Source organism: Cherax quadricarinatus, chromosome 28, assembly GCF_038502225.1.
Source record: "Cherax quadricarinatus isolate ZL_2023a chromosome 28, ASM3850222v1, whole genome shotgun sequence".
NCBI lineage: Eukaryota > Metazoa > Arthropoda > Malacostraca > Decapoda > Parastacidae > Cherax > Cherax quadricarinatus.
The window spans coordinates 28,237,470-28,260,464 of record NC_091319.1 but is presented as its reverse complement, the minus strand read 5'-3'; the positions used below and the strand labels follow the sequence as shown (position 1 = coordinate 28,260,464).

General features: G+C 41.5%; 1 protein-coding gene across 1 annotated transcript in view; it reads right to left on the bottom strand.

The window, feature by feature from the left end:
• Nucleotides 1–20,528, bottom strand: part of LOC128693163 (guanylate cyclase 32E) — a 150,712-nt gene extending 130,184 nt beyond the window's left edge. The window contains exon 1 of the mRNA XM_070089545.1: nt 20,335–20,528. Coding sequence (XP_069945646.1) covers nt 20,335–20,457 — 123 coding nt within the window. The 5' untranslated portion in view covers nt 20,458–20,528. The remainder of the gene's footprint in view (nt 1–20,334) is intronic.
• Nucleotides 20,529–22,995: the final 2,467 nt, after the last annotated feature.

The window sequence follows — 22,995 nt, the reverse complement described above, 5'->3', positions numbered from 1 at the left end:
CGTCCTCACGCTAATTTATCCCAGTTATGCAAATATTTTGCTGCCTGTCTTTCAACCACGCCTCGATCCAGGATTTTTTTTTTCCATGCGCCTCTACTTTGCTCAACAGTCTCCTATGGGAAACTATATCAAAAACCTTACTGAAGTCAGTATACACTATCATATTCATTACCATTATCTACCACCTCAAAAGTCTTAGTTAAACAAGTTAGAAAATTCGTACATCAGAAACGCTACTTTGTAAAACAGTGCTGAGGGTCATTGATCAATATATTTCTTTCAAAGTGGCTTCGAATAGCCTCGGTAATTATTGATTCCGTCAATTTTCTCACAGTGAAGGTTAGGCTAATTGGTTTATAATTCGAAGCTAACGACCTGTCTCCTGCTTTGTAGATAAGTATCACATTTTCCACCTATCCGGCACTATGCCAGTTTATAGTGATACGTTGATAAGTTCCTCCTTATATCAATTTATAACAGTTCATCACGACCTAGTTAGTTGTTTGGTTTTTATCTGTATGTCTAAAAACTATATCACTAGTGACTCTCATTGCGCACAACTTATTTTTGTCCTGACCTATATATTTTTTGATTTCTGGAATTTCGCTCGTATCATTATGCATAAAAACTAGGGAAAGAAGTGTTGAAAATTATACATCTTTGTCACTTACAGTGAGAGGACCTGAGTAATTTTTATGTGGGCCAATCTTCTCCCTAATTTTACTCTAACATACTTTTATATCAGTTGTATTCAGTACCCACATGATGAATAGACACAAGTGCAACATGTGGGTATCTTGAATTGTAGACATATCGCCATTCAGTGACTTTATTAATGAATTACAAGGACATAATATGAAGGCTGTAGAAATATATACAGCAGATGGTAATGAGCAGTTCTTCATATTATGTCCAAGCTTTAGAGAATTTCCTGTATCAATATCCCAAGATGTTGCTGTGTCTAATAGATATGATGTAAACTGTCTATAAAATCGACAAGTTGAAGAATTAGACGCTTTTGCAACAATATCTTTATTGTTTATATTTTTACAGTCTTCGCATTATGTCTGTTGAATTGTTAAAACCACTAGATGGCGAAACGTCTGCAACTAAAGATACCCAGATGATGCACATGTGTCTAATTCAGTTTGTATGTTTGAAAGAAACCTTGTGGGTTGGTCATTGATTCCTTTGCGAATTTAATTTCAAAATCACTTCTTTTTCTTTTTTTTTAATTTCTATCTTTAGTTGAATATACTGACTTCTTAAGTGTTCATCTTCTCTCTTCATTCGCCTGTAAATGCCTCTCTTTTGGCCTTTAAGATGTTTTAATCTATTGTTTATCCATTTAAGCCCTTTTTGTTTGATATCATTTCCCTATCTGGAACATATTTTGCCTGGGCAGCACAAACTATATTTTGTAAAATGTCATATTGGTAACCACTGCCACCTACATCACCTTTCCTGATGATCATATTGATGTGGAATAATTTACGGCTTTGTATGTGGCATTGAGAAGGTATTTTTCTTTCAGGTTGACCCAGGTCTCTGTTATAACAATAATATCTATGCTATCTGCACATACAGTTAATCTTTGTTCACCTATCTCATTTCTAACTTTCCTATTAGTATTGTAGAACTTAAGGGAGCTTGTCACTCTTTTTTCTCTACAATCTCTCCTTGTTTGCTGACCAGTTCTTTAGCTTTTTATTTTAGTAACTATGATGAACTATGTCTTTTGAACATTTCCCTTGGGTATCTTGGCAATTTTTGCTGCTTTCATCCCTCGTGCTGCAACCTGTTTGTTTCACACACAAACCCATACATCTATTTTCTATCATTTTAATTAAGTCCTAGACAACTTAGCAACAGTCCCCTTGACAGAGTTGACTAACGTTGCTACCGGACCACAGAAAACTGTACCCTATCCCCTGAAAACATGTGATTGCCATAGAAAATGTCCCATTTGTCAATAAATGAGATTGCAGGTTTTCTGCATTATTTATCAAGCAATTTACACCATTACCTCTAGACATCCATTCATTGCCCACTTCCCTTCTAGGCAAAATGCTACAAATGGTCAGGACTCCATAGACCTAATTAGATCTATTGCTGTTCTGCATATATCTAGCAGCTCCTATCTCCTGCCCTTCCCAATATTATTTACGCTGTGACGCAGATAATGGGCTTGTTCCCATTACCTTACATGATATTATCCAACCTGTTGAATATGTCACCAACATCAACACACACTGTCTCACCTGCCCGATAAGGAGTTATTAATCTCTGTTACAGATGTTATGGTCCATAGATTTTGCCAGTGAGTCACCGTCAACAAGGATACTCTTGCCTTTATTAACAGAGAAGTTGATGGAACCTTTATTTCCACTGACCTGCCCATGCATATAGTCCCAGGAATTTTGCTCAAGTTGTATTACAGCAGTGGTAAAATTCCTAAGCCATTCGAATAAATAATTTATGAGTAAAAAATGAAAATTTGTGAGAAAGTATATAAAGATGTTGCTGAGAATGCTCCGAAAATATAAAAACTTTCTTTTTCTTTTTTAGTTCTCTTTTCCATTCACATTCTATTTAAAATTATGTACATTCCTGTAACAAAACGTGTTTTGGTTTTATATTTTAGAAAAAAAAATTAATAAAATTGCCAAAAAATATTTGGCGTATTGGCACACAGAGCCAAAATTAATTACAAAATTCTTCATATTAATATACTAAAGAATTTAGGCGTTGAATCCAATCAAATGAGGCATTTTGTGTAGAAGTTATATGGGAAAGATTTTAGTAAAATTGGCGAATTGAAATTTACACAGTTCACAGTCACAAGCTTTGTTTTAACAAAGCACACAATCAATAAAAGTTTGAAGACGATCAGAAAAGGCGTTCTCCAGTAATTGTTTTGTCCAACAATTCCAAGTGCTTCAACAGTAAAAGTTTATATTTGTACCAACTCAGACTAAACTTGTGGGGCGTCATTGTTAATAATATTTCGCAGCCTATCAGAGACTGACAAATGGCGACTAATGCTACACAATACCAGCATCAGCCTTATCTTGAGGAAACCACACCAGTGGTGAAAATTTGAAGCCGATCAGACGAGTCATTCTCCAGTTATGGCATGGATTCCAACGATTCCGCATTTTTTTACCATTTTACTACATCAGTAAATCACTCTGCAATCAAATAAAATTTAACAGGTACTATTATAGAGATATGATGCATCAGATAAATAATTTAGGTGGTCAGAAGAGGCAAACAGAAAATTGCTTTAGGTGATTTAAAAGGAATATAAATTTCATTCCACCGTAAATTCAAATTTTACTCACCACCGTCGTCGAATTAGGAGCCAACTATTTTTAAAAATGTTCAGATGCTCCAATGAGAGTTTTGGAAGTTATCTGACCCATTCAGGTTGCTGGGAATGGGTTCAGTAACTTAGGTCATAGGGCATGTGAACTTGTCAAGTGTTTTAAGAATCTGGTTCCCGTTACGGGCACAATCAAAACTTAACTCTTAGAGTGCAAAAATGTCGCCTTTTAACTAGTTCGTGTGTGATGGAGGTTAGACAAGTTCTTGACCATTCAGCAGAATATTTCCCTGTTGATATTTTTATGTTCCTGGGATGCCTCATAAAGTGACCGGGGACTGGTAGGCAATCAGATTTGATCCGAGGAAACACAGGGTAGCTACAATTCTTTGGATAAATCTGCCTTAAATAACATTAATTTAATGCACCCCCTCAATGGTTCCTTGTGAACAAAGGGGACGTCCGCCTCATCGAAGCGACCTTCACACACACTTGGGTATCATCAGTATATAACCGTATTATCCATCAAGTGTAAGTGAAATAGAAATACTATTACTATTTTTTTTTTTTTTGACGGGGGAATTAATTTCGAAATTAATTTTCCAAAGAATCAATTACTGCCAAATTGCTTCTTTATCTTTGTCGAGACATATTTCGTGGTATTCCCAATTGCAGGAATCTCTGAGAGTTGTGAAGGACTTAGGAGTGGTAATGTCCGAAGACCTCACCTTCAAGGACCACAACATTGCCACTATCATATCTGCGAGGAAACTGATAGGATGGATAATGAGAACATTCAAGACAAGAGATGCCAAGCCAATGATAATCCTTTTTAAATCACTTGTCCTCTCTAGGCTGGAATACTGCTGTACATTAACATCCCCATTCATTGCAGGTAAAATTGTAGATCAAGAGAATGTACCTTTACTGCACATATAAGTTCCATCAAGCACCTTAACTTCTGGGAGCGCCTGGAAGCACTTGACTTCTACTCACTGGAGCGCAGGCGAGAGAGAGATATTATAATCTACACCCAGAAGATCCTGGAGGGACTGATCCCTAATCTGCACACAGAAATCACTCCCTACGAAAGCAAAAGACTTGGCAGGCGATGCAACATACCCCCAGTGAAAAGTAGGGGCGTTATTGGTACACTAAGACAAAACACAATAAGTGTCCGGGGCCCAAGAATGTTCAACAGCCTCCCATTAGCCATAAGGGAAATTACTAATATGCCCCTGGTTGCCTTCAAGAGAGAGCTGGACAGATACCTAAAGTCAGTGCCGGCTCAGCCGAGCTCTGGTTCGTACGTTCGACTACGTGCGGCCGCTGGGGCGTTGATCCCCGGAATGCCCTCCAGGTAGACTCGAGTCATCCTAGAACTAAATGATCTCAGATGCAGTGATGTTCTGCAGAAGGGTAGAGAGTGTATTTGCTCTTTTGCTGTCAGTCTTGTGCAGCTCACGTCTCGCCGGCCTAGGCGTGGACCCAAGTGTGGTACCTAGACAATATTAGCCTTGTACATAACACTCACACCACTCACATCGCTCGATCTTGAAGGCTCTGGTGAAATGACAGATCTATCCAGCCTGGGTGAAGACGAGAGACGAGTCATTGTGCTCTGTTCGTTCTTATGTCAAGAAGTCGCACATAAGATGGAGGGCCGGTAATCCAAGAAAGTGGAGCATAATCAAGGTGTGATTATGCTCTGCTCGTACCTCATACATAATCTTGCAACCTCTACTGTCGAGCAGATGTTAGATACGTCGAAGTGCTGTAAGCTTCCTGGCCCCTGAGTTTACAAGATTTACAACGTGGTTCTTTATGGTCAATTTGGAGTCAAATTTCACTCCAAGGGTATCAGCTTCATTCCTTGGTACCAACATTCTTCCATTCATTCTACCACTGTTCCAGCATTACCATAGTGACACCTAGAGAACATCAACATTTGTATTTTCTCAGGAGCAAATGTGGCTGTCCATCGTTTTTCCCAGGCTGATAAAGCTGTAAGCAGGTTACAGATAAGTAAATTTCAGATTACAGTTAACTGCATATGCATAGAATTCCGGGATGAGATGAATTTCATTGAAGTAGACATTCCATAACAATGGCCTAAGCACCTTCCCTGGGAAACACTTGCACCAATAGGATGTCTTGTTGACTCTGTCCCTTTGAGAACTATGCTTTGTGATCACTAAGGATGTATAGTGCAGAGCCGGAGATTCTCAGTGCTTGCCGTTATGCCAAGAGTCCCTGGTGCCATACTCTGTCGAGAGCTCCAACAGTGTTTAATGCTACTACACACACATGACTTTGGATTCATCCAGTGACTGGTGCCACTTAGTGAAGAGGTTTAATAGCAGAGTAATCTTTTCTGAAGCCATATTACGTTCACAAAGCAGCGACTGGTATTCGAAGAACTCTCATCTGTTGTGGGATTATTGTCTCGAGAATCTTGCCAGTGAGTGACAGGAGTGACACTGGTCTGTAGTTGCTAATTTCCGCTCTTCTCTTCTTTTTTTTTGTGAACAAGGACTAAACTTCTCTCTTTCCACAGAGAATGCCATTTACTCTGCTAGGCAGTGCTGACAGATGCGAGTTAGAGGTGTTACTAGCTGGTCTGTACATCTACTCAGCGATCTTGGGCTCAGCTTTCTGGGCTCACAACCTTTTCATGGTCCAGCGATTTTAAGATGAATCACTTCATCCTGCCTTATCGTCACCACTGAGAACTTTGACACAGTTCTTGCTAGCCAAGGAGGTTCTCTTGCTGGATGAAGAACTTGCAACTTGTCAGTAGTGTATTCGGCAAGGAGGTCAGCTTTCTTTTGACTGCTAGTAGAGATGGTCTCATTTTGTCGATTTAGAGCTGGATTAACTTTGTCAATCTTTGACCAAGGACCACCAAGTTTTGGATTATTATTATAATGAAAAAGAAGTGCTTAACCTACAAGGGTGATACAGCACAAAGCTTTGGAGTCCACTCTACTTGACGCCAGCCTCCCACCTACAGATGGCTCACTTTTGGAATTCTTCCATTTGCCAACATTTCTGCCTGTGCAGATTCCTGTTATAGATAGTGGTATGCCTTTTATATATTCTCCAAGTTTTGTGCTTAGCAGTAGCATCCTATTGACAAAAGGCCAAAGGCTGATCCGTAGGCTTAATCGCATACTGCTGATGAGGAATGTATTCTTGTTGGAGATTAAAGATGTGTTTAGTGAAGGCATTCACTTGACTGTCGACATCACCTTGGAGAAGAGCATTTCAATCGGAGGAGGCGAACTCAAAGAGTAGGGCTGGCCAGTTTCCTCTTTCTCACATCCAGGTTGTGCGAATAGATTCTTCATCTCGTTCTGCTGAAATCTTCAATGTCGTAAAGACACCCTTGTAGTCAGATGATTCAACATAGCCAAGGAATTAGCAAGATAGATCACTCACTACTTGGTTGAGGAAGAAGCCAGAGAAGTAAGGAAATCAACATAGTTTCTCATGTCAAATACCGCAAGAAGGTCTTCAGAATCCCTCTGTATAAGATGTTGGTTGATGTCATTAACAGTTATAATATGTTGACATGTGTGTTGAAGCAGAAGGGAGTCCACATTTTCCATCAGGAAGTTGATAGGTCTGCATGTTCCCATTGAGGTCTGCACATTGCACATGCTCGTACAGAGGTATTAGGGTTTATGCATAGCTTCATTTCCAGGTGATCAGGGATGACATCAATGAACCGGGCATGTACACTTTTAGTAAAGCACACAGCAGCGCTTCTTCTTTGTCCTTGCCTCTCTCTTCTCATCCATGAGTTGAGCCAGCAATTCTTGCAAATTTTCTGGATTTCTGTCGTCCAAACATGTCTCAACAACGGTGATCATGTCGAGACACTGAGTGTTAACGAAACTCTGAGTGAGCTTCCCAACATTGGTAATGAAGTCTCTAATGTTGGCAGACAGTTGCTGATAGACCGGATCCTCGTGATTGTGTGGTGGTGGAGGTTTTCGTGGTGATGGTGGGGGGTGATAGTGGTGATCTGGTAATTCTTGCTTTCCTCTCCTACTCTTAGTCTGGTGATGGTGAGTTGGTAGCTCTTGCTTTCCTCTCCTCCTACTCTTACTTTGTCTGGTGGTAGTGGTGACTCTTACTCTAGCTTACACTTAGTTTGCCCAGTGGCAGAGAGTTAATGACTCTTGGTTGCCTATCACCCTCTACCTTCTCTGGTGGTTGTGGTAACTTTCACTGTGTTACATCGTGGTGGTGATAAGTTGCGACTCTTTGCACTCAATTACTCCTATACTGTCTAGTGATGATAATTAGGCGATATATTTTTCTCTGTCTTAATCTTAGTTCCCTCATTCGTATCATCCTCATTTTCCTTGACTGACTCACTTCATCGCTCTGTTTTCCTCTCCATCTCTTTCGCCATCTGCCTACCCCCAATCCCACCCTTCTGCCTCATACTCACTTTCTGCCACATCCTCTGTTCCATCTTCTGCCTCACGTTTTGCCTCACCTTCTGCCTCAGAGTTCCTACCCCCCCTACCACATACTCTGCCTCGCCCATGCCTCAACATTCAAAGCTTATGCCACACACACAGAAATGCGTCAGCATCATTACATTGAGAGATTCACTATGCATCCCTTGACAAACTTCTGTCTTATCAAATAATCCCCAACACTCACAATTTCTTTTTCTTGTCTATTTTATGACTCGCCACATTTATCGTAGACCCATTTCTCGGCAGAAATATCCTCCAGTATTTAGAAAAAATCGCTCCTCTATTCCTTCCTTCCAATTTGCTTTGAGTCTTTCATTTGGAAGTTTTCCACTTGCTCTTGTCATCCTCCTCTTCAATAATAAACTTTTTATTTCCTTCTTTTACACGCTCATCCAAACTCCTCCACTAACTTCTGCAATTTCTCTTTAGAATCATCCAAAAACACTCAACAAACAGCAACTGAAGCAAATATCACTTTATACCAGAATCAAAACTTTTCAGACCACATTTTTTTTCCTAAAACTAGAGCATACTTCACTTTAACAATACTTATATTAAGACATATACATGTCCTTAGCAACAAGACGAACTGATATAACACTATACAACTATATATATATATATATATATATATATATATATATATATATATATAGATATATATATATATATATATATATATATATATATATATATATATATATGTCGTGCCGAATATGTAAAACTGGTCAATTAGCAAGAACTCATTTAAAATTAAGTCCTTTCTAAAATTTTCTCTTATACGTTTAAAGATATATTTTTTTCATTAATGTTGATGTAAAATTTTATAATTTTGCACCAAAAGGAACTTAGAAAACTACTAACCTTATTATAACAAGAACAATTTATTTTAGCCTAACCCAACTAAATATATTTTAGATTTGTTTACAATAATTTAATAATAAACAAACACAGTGAAATATATTTTTTCGTTAGGTTCAGAATGATTTTGGCGAAATTATTGCATACACAAATTTTCACTTGTTCTATATGGCAAGATGAGTGTTGCTGTTTAAGCCAAGATTGCAAGTTCTGCCTATTCGGCACGACATATATATATATATATATATATATATATATATATATATATAAATATATATATATATATATATATATATATATATATATATGCGCAAAACAACCACTGTGAAAGGATAGTGAAATTCCAATCGCTTTCTTGACTTCTCACATTATCAAGGAATATGGTGTGAGTGCTTCAGAGCACCCACACCATCAATAACTCTGCGACTAGCCGAGGATTCGAACCCGCGTTGTTTTAGCCGGCTCATGGTGAGCGAAAATTCCACAACGCTCTAACCCACGGGACCATATAATCCTACAAGAATCAATCACCCAGCAGAGTTAGGTGTTGTACTGTGATCCATGGACATAGGGTGGTGTGGGTGCTTCAGAGCTAATTTCATCCTCCTCCCAGTTTGGTGTACTAGCCTCCACGAGCAGTATATATAGTATTGTAATTTTCGATCACCATGATGCGGGCTAAAACAACACGGGTTCGAATCCTCGGCTAGTAGAAGTGTTGTCGTTGATGGTGTGGGTGCTCTGAAGCACGCACACCATATTATGTCCTCGGATCACGGTACAACACCTAGTTCTGCTGGGTGTGTGATTCTTGAAGGATTGTATGGTCCGGTTGGTTAGAGTATCGTAGAATTTTCGATCACCATGATGCGGGTTGTTATTGATTAAATACAACTTGTTCCTGGTTACAATAATTTATATATATATATATATATATATATATATATATATATATATATATATATATATATATATATATATATATATATATATATATATATATATATCGAATAGGTAAAACTTGCGATTTTGGCTTAAATAGCAAAGGTTTTCTTGCCGAATAAGGCAAGCGAAAATTTGTGTCTACAATAATTTCGAAAAAAAATTATTCTGAACCCAAGGAAAAAAAAATTCACTTCGTTTTTTATTAAATTACTCTAAACTTATCTAAAATATATTTAGTTGGATTAGGCTAAAAAAATATATATCTTTTAACATATAAGAAAATATTTTAGAAAGGACTGAATTTTAAATGAGTTCATGCTAATTGACCAGTTTTACCTGTTCAGCACGATACATATATATATATATATATATATATATATATATATATATATATATATATATAATCTCCAGGACTTGAGTCCTGGAGATGGGAAGTACAGTGCCTGCACTCTGAAGGAGGGGTGTTAATGTTGCAGTTTAAAAACTGTAGTGTAAAACACCCTTCTGGCAAGACAGTGATGGAGTGAATGATGGTGAAAGTTTTTCTTTTTGGAAGTTAGGAGGAGGTGCGGGATTACCAAAACTGTTGTCCAGAGGGCTGAGGAAGGGTTGTTGAGGTGGTTCGGACATGTAGAGAGAATGGAGCGAAACAGAATAACTTCAAGAGTGTATCAGTCTGTAGTGGAAGGAAGGCGGGGTAGGGGTCGGCCTAGGAAAGGTTGGAGGGAGGGGGTAAAGGAGGTTTTGTGTGCGAGGGGCTTGGACTTCCAGCAGGCATGCGTGAGCGTGTTTGATAGGAGTGAATGGAGACAAATGGTTTTTAATACTTGACGTGCTGTTGGAGTGTGAGCAAAGTAACATTTATGAAGGGATTCAGGGAAACCGGCAGGCCGGACTTGAGTCCTGGAGATGGGAAGTACAGTGCCTGCAGTCTGAAGGAGGGGTGTTAATGTTGCAGTTTAAAAACTGTAGTGTAAAGCACCCTTCTGGCAAGACAGTGATGGAGTGAATGATGGTGAAAGTTTTTCTTTTTCGGGCCACCCTGCCTTGGTGGGAATCGGCCAGTGTGATTATATATATATATATATATATATATATATATATATATATATATATATATATATATATATATATATATATATATATATATATGTATATATATTAGAATACACTCAGAAGACAAACACATGACTACGTTTCGATCTATCTTGAACCATTAACTAGTGTGACTTGTTAATGGTCCAAGTCGGACCAAAACATCGTCAGAAGTTTCAGTCTCATGAGTGTGTGTAATTTACGTAGTGTTCCTGCCACCATATTGTAACTTTCTGTTCTTCATAAATATATTCATGTGTGTGTGCGTGTGTGCGTGTGTGTGTGTGTGTGTGTGTGTGTGTGTGTGTGTGTGTGTGTGTGTGTGTGTGTGTGTGTGTGTACTCACCTATTTGTGGTTGCAGGGGTCGAGTCTTTGCTCCTGGGCCCGCCTCTTCACTGGTCGCCACTTGGTCACTCTCTCCCTGCTCCACTAGCATTACCATATAGTATCTTCTTTAAGCTTTGTATGGTACCTGCCTTCACTACATCACTTTCCAGACTATTCCACTTTCAGACAACTCTATGGCTGAAGAAATACTTCCTAACATCCCTGTAACTCATCTGAGTCTTCAGATTCAGATTGTGACTCTTTGTTGCTGTGCCCCATCTCTGGAACATCCTGTCTCTGTCCACCCTGTCAATTTCTCTCAGTATTTTATATGTCGTTATCATGTCCCCCCTATTCCTCCTGTCCTCCAGTGTCGTCAGGTTGATTTTCCTTAACTCCTCCTCGTAAGACATGTTCCTTAGCTCTGGGACTAGTCTTGTTGCAAACCTTTGCACTTTGATTTCCAGACGTGCTTGACCAGATGTGGGTTACAAACTGGTGCTGCATAATGTAATGTGGGCCTGATGTACACGGTATGTAGAGTCTTGAACGATTCCTTACCGAGGTGTCGGAACGCTATTCTTATTAGGGTTGTGTGTGTGTGTGTGTGTGTGTGTGTGTGTACTAACCTAATTATACTCGCATAATTGTGGTTGCAAGGGTTGATTTATAGCTCTTGGTCCCGCCTCTTCACTGGTCGCTACTAGGTCACTCCCTTCCTGGCCCGTGAGCATTATTATACCTTTTTTAAAAGCTATGTATGGATCCTGCCTCCACCTCCCTTTCCAGACCACTTCCTGACCACTGACTGAAGAAATACTTCGTAAAGTCCCTGTGACTCATCAGAACCTTCAACTTCCAACTGTGACCCCTTGTTGGTGTGTTCCATCGCTGAAACATCCTGTCCCTGTGTGTGTGTGTGTGTGTGTGTGTGTGTGTGTGTGTGTGTGTGTGTGTGTGTGTGTGTGTGTGTGTGTGTGTGTGTGTGTGTGTCTGTGTGTGTGTGTGTGTGTGTCTGTGTGTGTGTGTGTGTGTGTGTAACCACCTATTTGTGGTTGCAGGGGTCTAGTCTTTGCTCCTGGCCCCGCCTCTTCACTGGTTGCTACTAGACCCTCTCTCTCCCTGCTCCATGAGCTTTATCAAACCTTGTCTTAAAACTATGTATGGTTCCCGCCTCCACTACGTCACTTTCTAGGCTATTCCACTGCCTGTCAACTCTATGACTGAAGAAATACTTTCTAACATCCCTTTGACTCATCTGAGTCTTCAACTTCCAATTGTGACCTCTTGTTGCTGTGTCCCCTCACTGGAACATCCTATTCTTTGTCCACCTTGTCTATTCCGCACAGTATTTTATATGTCGTTATCATGTCTCCCCTAACCCTCCTGTCCTCCAGTGTCGTCAGGCCGATTTCCCTTAACCTTTCTTCATAGGACATTCCCCTTAGCTCTGGAGTTAACCTTGTCGCAAACCTTTGCATTTTCTCTAATTTCTTGACGTGCTTGATCAAGTGCGGGTTCCAAACAGGTGCTGCATACTCCAGTATGGGCCTGACGTACACGGTGTATAGTGTCTTGAACGATTCCTTACTAAGGTACTGGAACGCTGTTCTCAGGTTTGCCAGGCGCCCATATGCTTCAGCAGTTATCTGGTTGATGTGTGCTTCCGGAGACATGCTCGGTGTTATACTCACCCCAAGATCTTTCTCCTTGAGCGAGGTTTGCAGTCTTTGGCCACCTAGCCTATAATCCGTCTGTGGTCTTCTGTACCCTTCCCCTATCTTCATGACTTTGCATTTGGCGGGGTTAAATTCGAGAAGCCAGTTACTGGACCAGGTGTCCAGTCTGTCCAGGTCTCTTTGAAGTCTTGCCTGATCCTCAACTGATTTAATTCTTCTCATTAACTTCACATCATCTGCGAGCAGGGACACTTCTAAGTCTAACCCTTCCATCATGTCGTTCACATATATCAAAAATAGCACTGGTCCTAGGACCGACCCCTGTGGGACGCCGCTCATCACAGGTGCACACTGCGATACCTCATCATGCACCATGACTCGTTGTTGCCTCCGTGTCAGGTATTCTCTGATCCATTGCAGTGCCCTTCCTGTTATATGCGCCTGATCCTCTAGCTTCTGCAATAATCTCTTGTGAGGAAATGTGTCAAAGGCCTTCTTGCAGTCCAAGAAGATGCAATCAACCCACCCTTCTCTCTCGTGTCTTACTTCTGTTACTTTATCATAAAACTCCAGAAGGTTTGTGACAAAGAATTTACATTCCATGAATCCGTGCTGGTTGACCTTTATACTCTTGTCCCATTCCAGGTGCTCCACCACTCCTCCTCCTTCTCCATAACTTTGCATACTATACACGTCAGTGACACAGGTCTATAGTTTAGTGCCTCTTTTCTGTCTCCTTTTTTAAAAATGGGAACTATATTTGCCGTCTTCCATACCTCAGGTAGTTGCTCAGTTTCCAGGGATGTGTTGAAGATTGTGGTAAATGGCGCACACAGCATATCCGTTCCCTCTCTAAGGACGGGGAGATGTCCGGTCCCATTGCCTTCGAGGTATCGATGTCCCTTAGCAGCTTCTTCACCTCCTTTGTATGTGTGTCATCCAACATTTGTTGGTATATTCCTTGCTGGTGTCCCCCTCTGTTCTGTCCCACCAGAGGCCTTCCTGGCTCCACTGTAAATACTTCCTTAAATCTCATGTTGAGCTCCTCACATACCTCTTGATCGTTTCTTGTGAGTTCCCCACCTTCTATCCTCAGCCTGATCACCTGGTCTTTGACAGTTGTCTTCCTCCTAATGTGGCTATACAGCAGTTTCGGGTCAAACTTGACTTTCAATGCTATGTCGTTTTTGTACTGTCGCTGGGCCTCCCTCCTTATCTGTGCATACTCGTTTCTGGCTCTTCTACTAATCTTCTTATTTTCCTGGATCTTTTGCCTCCTGTACCTTTTCCATTCTCTGGTGCACTTAGTTTTTGCCTCCGTACACCTTCTGGTAAACCAAAGACTCGCTTTGGTCTTCCTATTGTTTCTATTTCCCTTGGGAACAAACCTTTACTCTGCCTCCATGCACTTTGTTGTTACATATTCCATCATCTCGTTTACTGATTTTCCTAACATTTCTCTGTCCCACTGAACCTCCTGCACGAATGTGTGTGTGTGTGTGTGTGTGTCTACTCACCTATTGTACTCACCTAGTTGAGGTTGCAGGGGTCGAGTCCAAGCTCCTGGCCCCGCCTCTTCACTGGTCGCTACTAAGTCACTCTCCCTGAACCGTGAGCTTTACCATACTTCTGCTTAAAGCTATGTATGGATCCTGCCTCCATTAAATCGCTTCCCAATCTGTTCCACTTACTGACTACTCTGTGGCTGAAGAAATACTTCCTAACATCCCTGTGATTCATCTGTGTCTTCAACTTCCAACTGTGTCCCTTTGTTACTGTGTCCTATCTCTGGAACATCCTGTCTTTGTCCACCTTGTCAATTCCTCTCAGTATTTTGTATGTCGTTATCATGTCCCCCCTATCTCTCCTGTCCTCCAGTGTCGTCAGGTTGATTTCCCTTGACCTCTCCTCGTAGGACATACCTCTTAGCTCTGGGACAAGTCTTGTTGCAAACCTTTGCACTTTCTCTAGATTCTTTACGTGCTTGGCTAGGTGTGGGTTCCAGACTGGTGCCGCATACTCCAATATGGGCCTAACGTACATGGTGTACAGGGCCCTGAACGATTCCTTATTAAGATGTCGGAATGCTGTTCTGAGGTTTGCTAGGCGCCCATATGCTGCAGCAGTTATTTGGTTGATGTGCGCTGCAGGATATGTGCCTGGTGTTATACTCACCCCAAGATCTTTTTCCTTGAGTGAGGTTTGTAGTCTCTGGTCCCCTAGACTGTATTCCGTCTGAGGTCTTCTTTGCCCTTCCCCAATCTTCATGACTTTGCACTTGGTGGGGTTGAACTCCAGGAGCCAATTGCTGGACCAGGTCTGCAACCTGTCCAGATCCCTTTGTAGTTCTGCCTGGTCTTCGATCGGATGAATTCTTCTCATCAACTTCACGTCACCTGCAAGCAGGGACACTTCGGAGTCTATTCCTTCCGCCATGTGATTCACAAATATCAGAAACAGCACTGGTCCTAGGACTGACCCCTGTGGGAACCCGCTGGTCACAGGTGCCCACTCTGACACTTCGCCACATACCATGACTCGCTGCTGTCTTCCTGACAAGTATTCCCTGATCCATTGTAGTGCCTTCCCTGTTATCCCTGCATGGTTCTCCAGTTTTTGCATTAATCTCTTGTGTGAAACTGTGTCAAACGCCTTCTTGCAGTCCAAGAAAATGCAATCCACCCACCCCTCTCTCTCTTGTCTTGCTGCTGTCGCCATGTCGTAGAACTCCAGTAGGTTTGTGACACAGGATTTCCCATCCCTGAAACCATGTTGTCTACTGTTGATGAGATCATTCCTTTCTAGGTGTTCCACCACTCTTCTCCTGATAATCTTCTCCTTGACTTTGCATACTGTACATGTCAGTGACACTGGTCTGTAGTTTAGTGCTTCATGTCTGTCTCCTTTTTTAAAGATTGGAACTACATTTGCTGTCTTCCATGCCTCAGGCAATCTCCGTTTTGATAGATATATTGAATATTGTTGTTAGGGGTACACATAGCGCCTATGTGAGTGTGTGTACTCACCTAATTGTGGTTGCAGGGGTGTGCATGTGTGTGTTAGTTACCATTTTGTCCTAGGCACATGTCGATTAGACACTAGGCCTGTTGTGTGTGTAGGTGTGTGTGTGTGTGTGTGTAGGTGTGTGTGTAGGTGTGTGTGTGTAGGTGTGTGTGTGTAGGTGTGTGTGTGTGTAGGTGTGTGTGTGTAGGTGTGTGTGTGTAGGTGTGTGTGTGTAGGTGTGTGTGTGTAGGTGTGTGTGTGTAGGTGTGTGTGTGTAGGTGTGTGTGTGTAGGTGTGTGTGTGTAGGTGTGTGTGTGTGTGTGTGTGTGTGTAGGTGTGTGTGAGTGTGTGTGTTAGTTACCATTTTGTCCTAGGCACATGTCGATTAGACACTAGGCCTGTTGTGTGTGTAGGTGTGTGTGTGTGTGTGTAGGTGTGTGTGTGTGTGTGTAGGTGTGTGTGTGTGTAGGTGTGTGTGTGTAGGTGTGTGTGTGTGTGTAGTTGTGTGTGTAGGTGTGTGTGTGTGTGTAGGTGTGTGTGTGTAGGTGTGTGTGTGCAGGTGTGTGTGTGTGTGTGTGTGTGTGTGTGTGTGTGTGTGTGTGTGTGTGTGTGTGTGTGTGTGTGTGTGTGTGTGTCAGTGTGTGTGTGTGTCAGTGTGTGTGTGTGTGTGTGTGTGTGTGTGTGTGTGTTTATAGGTGTGATCAGATGGGATGGGATAGCCAAGAGAGCCAGCAAGAAACAAGCAGCAATAGTCTGAGGTCACCAGGAAAAACCTAGCCTCAGGCCCAGCAACAGAAAAACCTAGCCTCAGGCCCAGCAACAGAAAAACCTAGCCTCAGACTCGGCAATTAACAGGAAAAGCTAGGCTCAGACCCAGCAATTAACAGAAAAACCTAGCCCCAGACCCAGCAACTAACAAAAACCTTGTCTCAGACCCAGCGACTAACAAAAACCTAGTCTCAGACCCAGCAACTAACAAAAACCTAGTCTCAGACCCAGCAACTAACAAAAACCTAGTCTCAGACCCAGCAACTAACAGAAAAATTAGAATTCGGTTACAGGTGTTTAAAGGCCTCCTCCCAAGCACCAGGTTTAATTACTGCCTCAACCACCTGTCGCCCCTTCCTGTGTATTCTATTCAAATATCTCTTACTGATTCTTTGAACCCTTCCCTGGGGCGTCTCACACCAGCCTACCTATACTGGAAGGCAAACATTATAGGAATAAGAACTATACATAAACACAGTGCAGTGAATACTGAAAGTAAGCAAAAGTTATGATGATCTACATGTCATCTTACATCTTTACGAGACAAAGAAAAAAATTCTGTCAGAATGAAAAACATTAAACAACTTTCCCTTTCACACTCACAAGAGAAGAGAATTGTAGGTACCAAGTTCCGAGAGTTTTTCTACTCCCGGAGCCCGGTCATTGGGCCAGGCTTGTCTAGTGCTTGCCTAGTCAACCAGGATGTTGCTGCTGGCGGCCCGCTGCCCCATATATATCCATGACAGCCTGGTAGATCTGGCACCTGGTGAAGATACACGTCTAGTATCTTTTTGAAGACTTCAATACTTGTCCCAGCAGTGTTTCAGACACCTAGTAATCTGTGGCCACGGATGTCGATATAATGTTGTGTGTGTGTGTGTGTGTGTGTGTGTGTGTGTGTGTGTGTGTGTGTGTGTGTGTGTGTGTGTGTGTGTGTGTGTGCACGTGTGCGTGCGCGTGTGTGTGTGTGTGTGTGCGCGTGCGCGTGTGTGTGTTTGTGTGTGTGTGAATTAATTACCACGGCACGTTGTTTTAAAATTACGGTGAAAGTAACCTAACAACCTCACAGTGCAAAATGAAAAGCAAATAATGTAGCTTAGTCCTCTTGAATCCATCTTAAATTTAATTAGTATTTATTAATAATGAAATCTGATAATGTCATTAAGTTAAAACTGTCACTTGATAGTTATCGCAGCAATGAATTAATGCTTTTTTTCTTTCTTTCTTTTTTGCAAGAGCGAGCGTTGGTTTAATAGTAAAAATGTCGGCAGTTGTACCATCAGTGTGAGACGTATTCTCATTTGGATAAGAGAAGTCCCGACTGTTGAGTATAGAATTTTCTCTCTTCCAATTCTGGTTCATTTTCTACAAACGCAGTTTATATGCACTGCATGCAATGCCAGTACCAACTGAGTTTTCAAAGTATTGTTAATGTAACACGGTGACGAAGTGAAACGGCGAGGTCTCGAGCCTGTGACCTGAGTGAGTACCAGCAACATAACATCTGATCTTACTAGTAGCGACTAGTGGGATTAGATGTAATTCGAGGGGGTAACTGAAACCAATTACCCCTCGAATTACATAAAGATTATGACGCCGGTCTGGTTTGCTCCGACTTTTGCGACTGGTGAACTGTTTTCTGCTGGAATCGTTGGTGACACGAGAACACGGCTGCACGGGACCACGGCTATATTTGTTGAGAATCTCTAGTAACAAATAACTGATAACCAGCATCGTTTTGACATATCACTTGGTTTCTTCAGCTAGAGTAAGCTAGAGTAAGCAAGGTGTGAATTAGCTTTTCTTGTGCTGTCTTCTGCTACATAATGACGAAGTATTTTAAAGAAATGGCCACTAACGCTGATGTGAATTGTGTTAAAGTTCGAAGCTGATTCGATAATGTTCAGTTCTTTATTTTTCTTGCCTTTGTAATTATTAGTACTAATAATTATATAATCGGAATCCATATTATGGTTGCAATCGCATGTATGATACAACACACCACTGCTCACGGTGCCTGTTCTAACATCTCTGTTTTGTTCATCAACACGTTTATTTCAATATTTTGACGTTTCTTCGATTTTGCTTGCGAGAGAGAAACCGCACACTTTTCTCAACGTTGAAAGTATTATGTTGTTTGTTGGCTACATTAAAGCCCACTGGATGACATAAGTTTCTTATTGTTTGTGCCTCTTCATTGTAAGTTTAGCTAAGTATTTTCTAAAAGCCTTCGCTTATGGGAATGAAAACTGTATAAATTTTCTTGTTGGAAGATAAGCTTATGATATGCATCACTGTGGATACTGCAGGTCTATAAAAATAATAATTTGTACCTAAGTCCCAAGCACCTAAGTACCTAAGCACGTGAGAAGGCAGAGTTAATGAAGAGTCATTGACTTTGCCTTCTCACGTGCTAAACGTAGTTTCTTCTCTCCCAAACTCTCTACTCCTGGGAACTCTTCCGTCCTCTGCCTCCCTACATTTCTGGTCTTTCTAATCTCAACAACTCTCTCCGTTCCTTAGACATCAAACTTACTTTCTGCCAGACTAACACACTTTGCACTACTCTCGTTCATACCTCTCCTCCCTCTACAGATGTTCCTGGTGTCTACTCTATTTCTTGTTCCTCCTGTCCTCTTCAATACTTTGGAAAAACTGGTCGATCTCTTTCTGACAGACTTAGGGAGCACAAAAATAGTTAGGCTTGCCAACACTAACAATGCTCTTTTCTGTCACGTCAGAGATCACAGCCATCCTATTGACTGGTCTTCTGCTAAAACTGTCTTCCCTACTTCCAACTTCAACAGTCGCCGTCTGGTTGAATCCTCCCTAATACACAACTTTCCTTGTATGAATCTTAGCCCTGGCTTCGTCTCTGTAGATGCCTTCCTCTCCCACTACATTGTAAAATGCTCCAAACTTCAGAATGCCCGTGACTTAACCTTATTCCTCCTTTTTTCTTCTTCTCCCTCTTCCCCTTTCCTCTTTCCTTTTTCTCCTTTGGGTTGTCTTTCTTCTGTCCTGTGTATTTGTTCCTTCTTTATTTGTTTCCCCCCTCTGTGTTCTTGCTCTTACCCTCTGTAGGCACCTAGCTCCCCTGCAGTGCTCTTTCTCAGTATTTGACTGGCCCCTCCTACTATTACTACCTCCCCACTACTACTTCCTTCCCTCCACTACTACCATTACTACTACTACCACCACCTCCTGCCTATATATACCCTTCTTGCTCTCCTTATCCTTAGTGTGACTTTGTAAATGGTCCCAGTCGGACCGAAACGTCGTCGTAAGCTCCTCTCTTCTATGTGCGGGTTATTTGTGTATTGTTCCAGTCACTGTATTGTGCCTTTTTTTTATTTTGTCTGGATTATTAACACTGTGGGTTAGTAAAGCAGGATAACCTAATTTGATCATGTTATTAGCTTGCTTGGCTTGTTTCCACTAGGGTATCTACTTACTAGAAGGTAAAGAGAAGCAGCAGGAAACTCTGTCAACGTTTCCACTCTCTGTTGTTTGAGCTGAGGCTCTTACCAGTTGAGCCACGAAACCTCGTGTTGTAGACCATGTCTAATGTGTTGAAATCACTGCGATGGCTCATGGATAGAGGTTCAGTGATACCTCGTAAAATGACTCGTATAAAACAGGCAATTAAAATCGCCCACAACACGATTAAATATTGCTAAAAACTTTAATGAAGCTGAAACAAGGAAAAAAGAAATCACAGCAACACTACCTCGCAAGGTCAATAACCCAAAAAAAATATACTAAAATATCACAAAGTGAATAAAAGACAATAAAACAAACACTGAAATAAACAGTTCAAAAAACATTACTTACATAGGAGATCATTGGCAGGTTGAAGGCCGCCGCCATCCTGGCCTCATGCACACACGTCTCCTGGGGACCGATGTAGGCGGAGATGTTGGAGATCCAGAGCTGGGCTGTCTGAAGGATGCTCATCTCCTCCTGTCCGTATGTCTCAGCTACCGTGAAGTTGAGCTGATGTCCATCCACTAGGGGGAAGGCAGTGTTTACCTGGTGGGTGACAGATTGGAGGTGTAAACGGGTGGTGGTGATGGCGTTAGTGGGTGGTGGTGATGGTGGTGTTAGTGAGTAGTGTGATGTTAGTGAATGGTGGTAATGGTGGCGTTAGTGGGTGATGGTGATGCTAGTGAGTGGCAGTGTGGTGGTGCTATTGTGTGCGTGGACGAGTTGTGGTGTTATTGTGTGTGTGGAAGAGTGGTGGTGTTAGTGTGTGCGTGGCAGAATGGTGGTGTTAATGGATGTGTGGCAGAATGGTGGTATTGGTGGGTGGTGACAGTGGTGCTATGGGGAAGCAGAGGGATGGTGATAGCGGGCAGTGATAGGGGGCAGAGTGATAGAATTGGTGAGTGGTGATAACGGTGTTACAGTAGTATGCAAATTAATTGGGGCAAGAGAAAATTATGAGATTATCTCATAATATGTTTTGGTCTCCGGCGTAATTAATGTAGTTCGGGTTCTTTTCTTTTCAGAAGAGTTCGCTACCGACTTCTGGCAACCATCCTGCTGTGACGTTCCCCTGCTACTCTCGTCAGGGTATTTCTGCAAGCGTGCTCGTTGAATGGATGTGGTTTCGCCAAATCATTCTCTTTAATTCATGATTACTGCTGATATTCATGATTGATGGTACATCTAGGAAGCGTGCAGGTAATTTATTTCTCAGAAAACATGGTGATTTAAGTATCAGACAGATTGCGGGTGATTTGAGCCTAGCAAAGTCAACTGTTAGTCGAATTCTGAAAAGAGCTGACGACACTGGGGGTTGTAGAGCGCTGCGTCAAGGAAGATGTGGAAGAAACCGCAAGACAACGCCTCACAACAAGGTTATCATAAGAAATAGTGTGAAGAATCCCAAGAAAATCAGCAAAGATCTACTGTTTGGCGAAGGCTCCTTGAAGTTGCCAAAACTGCCAGAAAGCCGGTAAAGAAACAATTATTGACTGCTTCTATGAAGAAAACATGGCTGCGGTGGGCACTTGATCATAAGTGATGGGTGACAGATGATTGGAGAAAGGTTATATTTTCAGATTAGGCTCATTCTGAAGTACATGGGTACAGATCAGTGGTAGTGAGATGGAGCAAAGGCAAACCTCTTCGGGATGGACACATTCAACAAATGCCAAAAAAATCCACCTAAGACGTTGTTTTGGAGTAGTTTTACTACTAAATACCCAGGACAGCTTATTGTTAAGGAAACAATGAACGGTGACAAATAAAAGGCAATCCAGCCAACTCATTTGCTTCCCATTGTGGATAAAGACTTTCTTGACGGAGAAGGCATTTTCCAGCAGGATCTTCCACCATGCCACACTTCCAGAAAAATGCCGACATTTTTTCGAGAATAGTAGTATAAGGTTTTAAATTGGCCTGTAAACTCCCCTGACCTTAACCCATTTAAGAATCTTCTGGCAATAACCAAAAGCGAAACAGCACTGTTCAACTGGAGAAGCTAATTGCTGTTGTTATTTCGACATGGTACCGAAAAGCTTGCCAAAATGTATTCAGCCTTGGTCGACTGTATGCCAAAGCATAGAATCGACTCCATATACAGCCTACCTTTTGCTTATAAAACCAAAGGGTAGTCTTATCCCTTATTAATTCAATTATCTGTCATATAATAGCCGTGTATTTTTTAAATAACCATTAATTTTCCAAATAAATGTCTTATTTCATCATTGTATTAAGTGGTGTTAGTTGTTGGTGATTTTATTGTGTGATGATAATGGGTGGTAATCGTTTTCTTAGTGGGTAATGATTGTAATGTTATCAGGTGGGTGGTGATGGCGTCAGAGGTTCGTTATGGTGTTATTGGGCGTTAGAGTTATTAGATAGTGGGGATGTTAGTGTATGGTGATGGTGGGTAGTAACGACTGTTATTATGTTAGTAAGTGGTGATGTTGGTGGGCAGTGATCGTAATGTTAGTGGAAGGGTGTTGGTTCTTGTAGGCAGCTATGGTGTCAGACGGTAGTGATGGTGATGGTCGTTACTGATAATCCCAGAAACTGGCGGTGGTGTTGGTGTCAGTTATAATACGACTGAGGTCTCGCCTTTACACCTATGTGTAAAATAAATGCAGTTGTACATACGTCAGTGGGAAACACGACAAGAACACTGAACGAAGAGAAACATGAAACACCAAAACACTAATATAAAAAAAATGTGAATACGCCTTGCCATACTGACGCTATAAAAGCTGACAGATGATGCTGGCGTCTTTGATGCTGACGGCTGATGCCTGTGACGCTGACAGGTATGCCTACATGACATGAAGAGAACGTTCTGGTATTTTATATAGGTGGAAAGTAAACAGACTTCTTAGCGCATCTGAGTAACAATCAAGTAATATTTAAGATTGATATGTCGTACTTTTAAGACAAATCAGTTACACAAGCAAACTTACCTTAAAAATAATATACTTCAGAATATGCTTTCCTATGGCTAGAAAGATGTCTTCA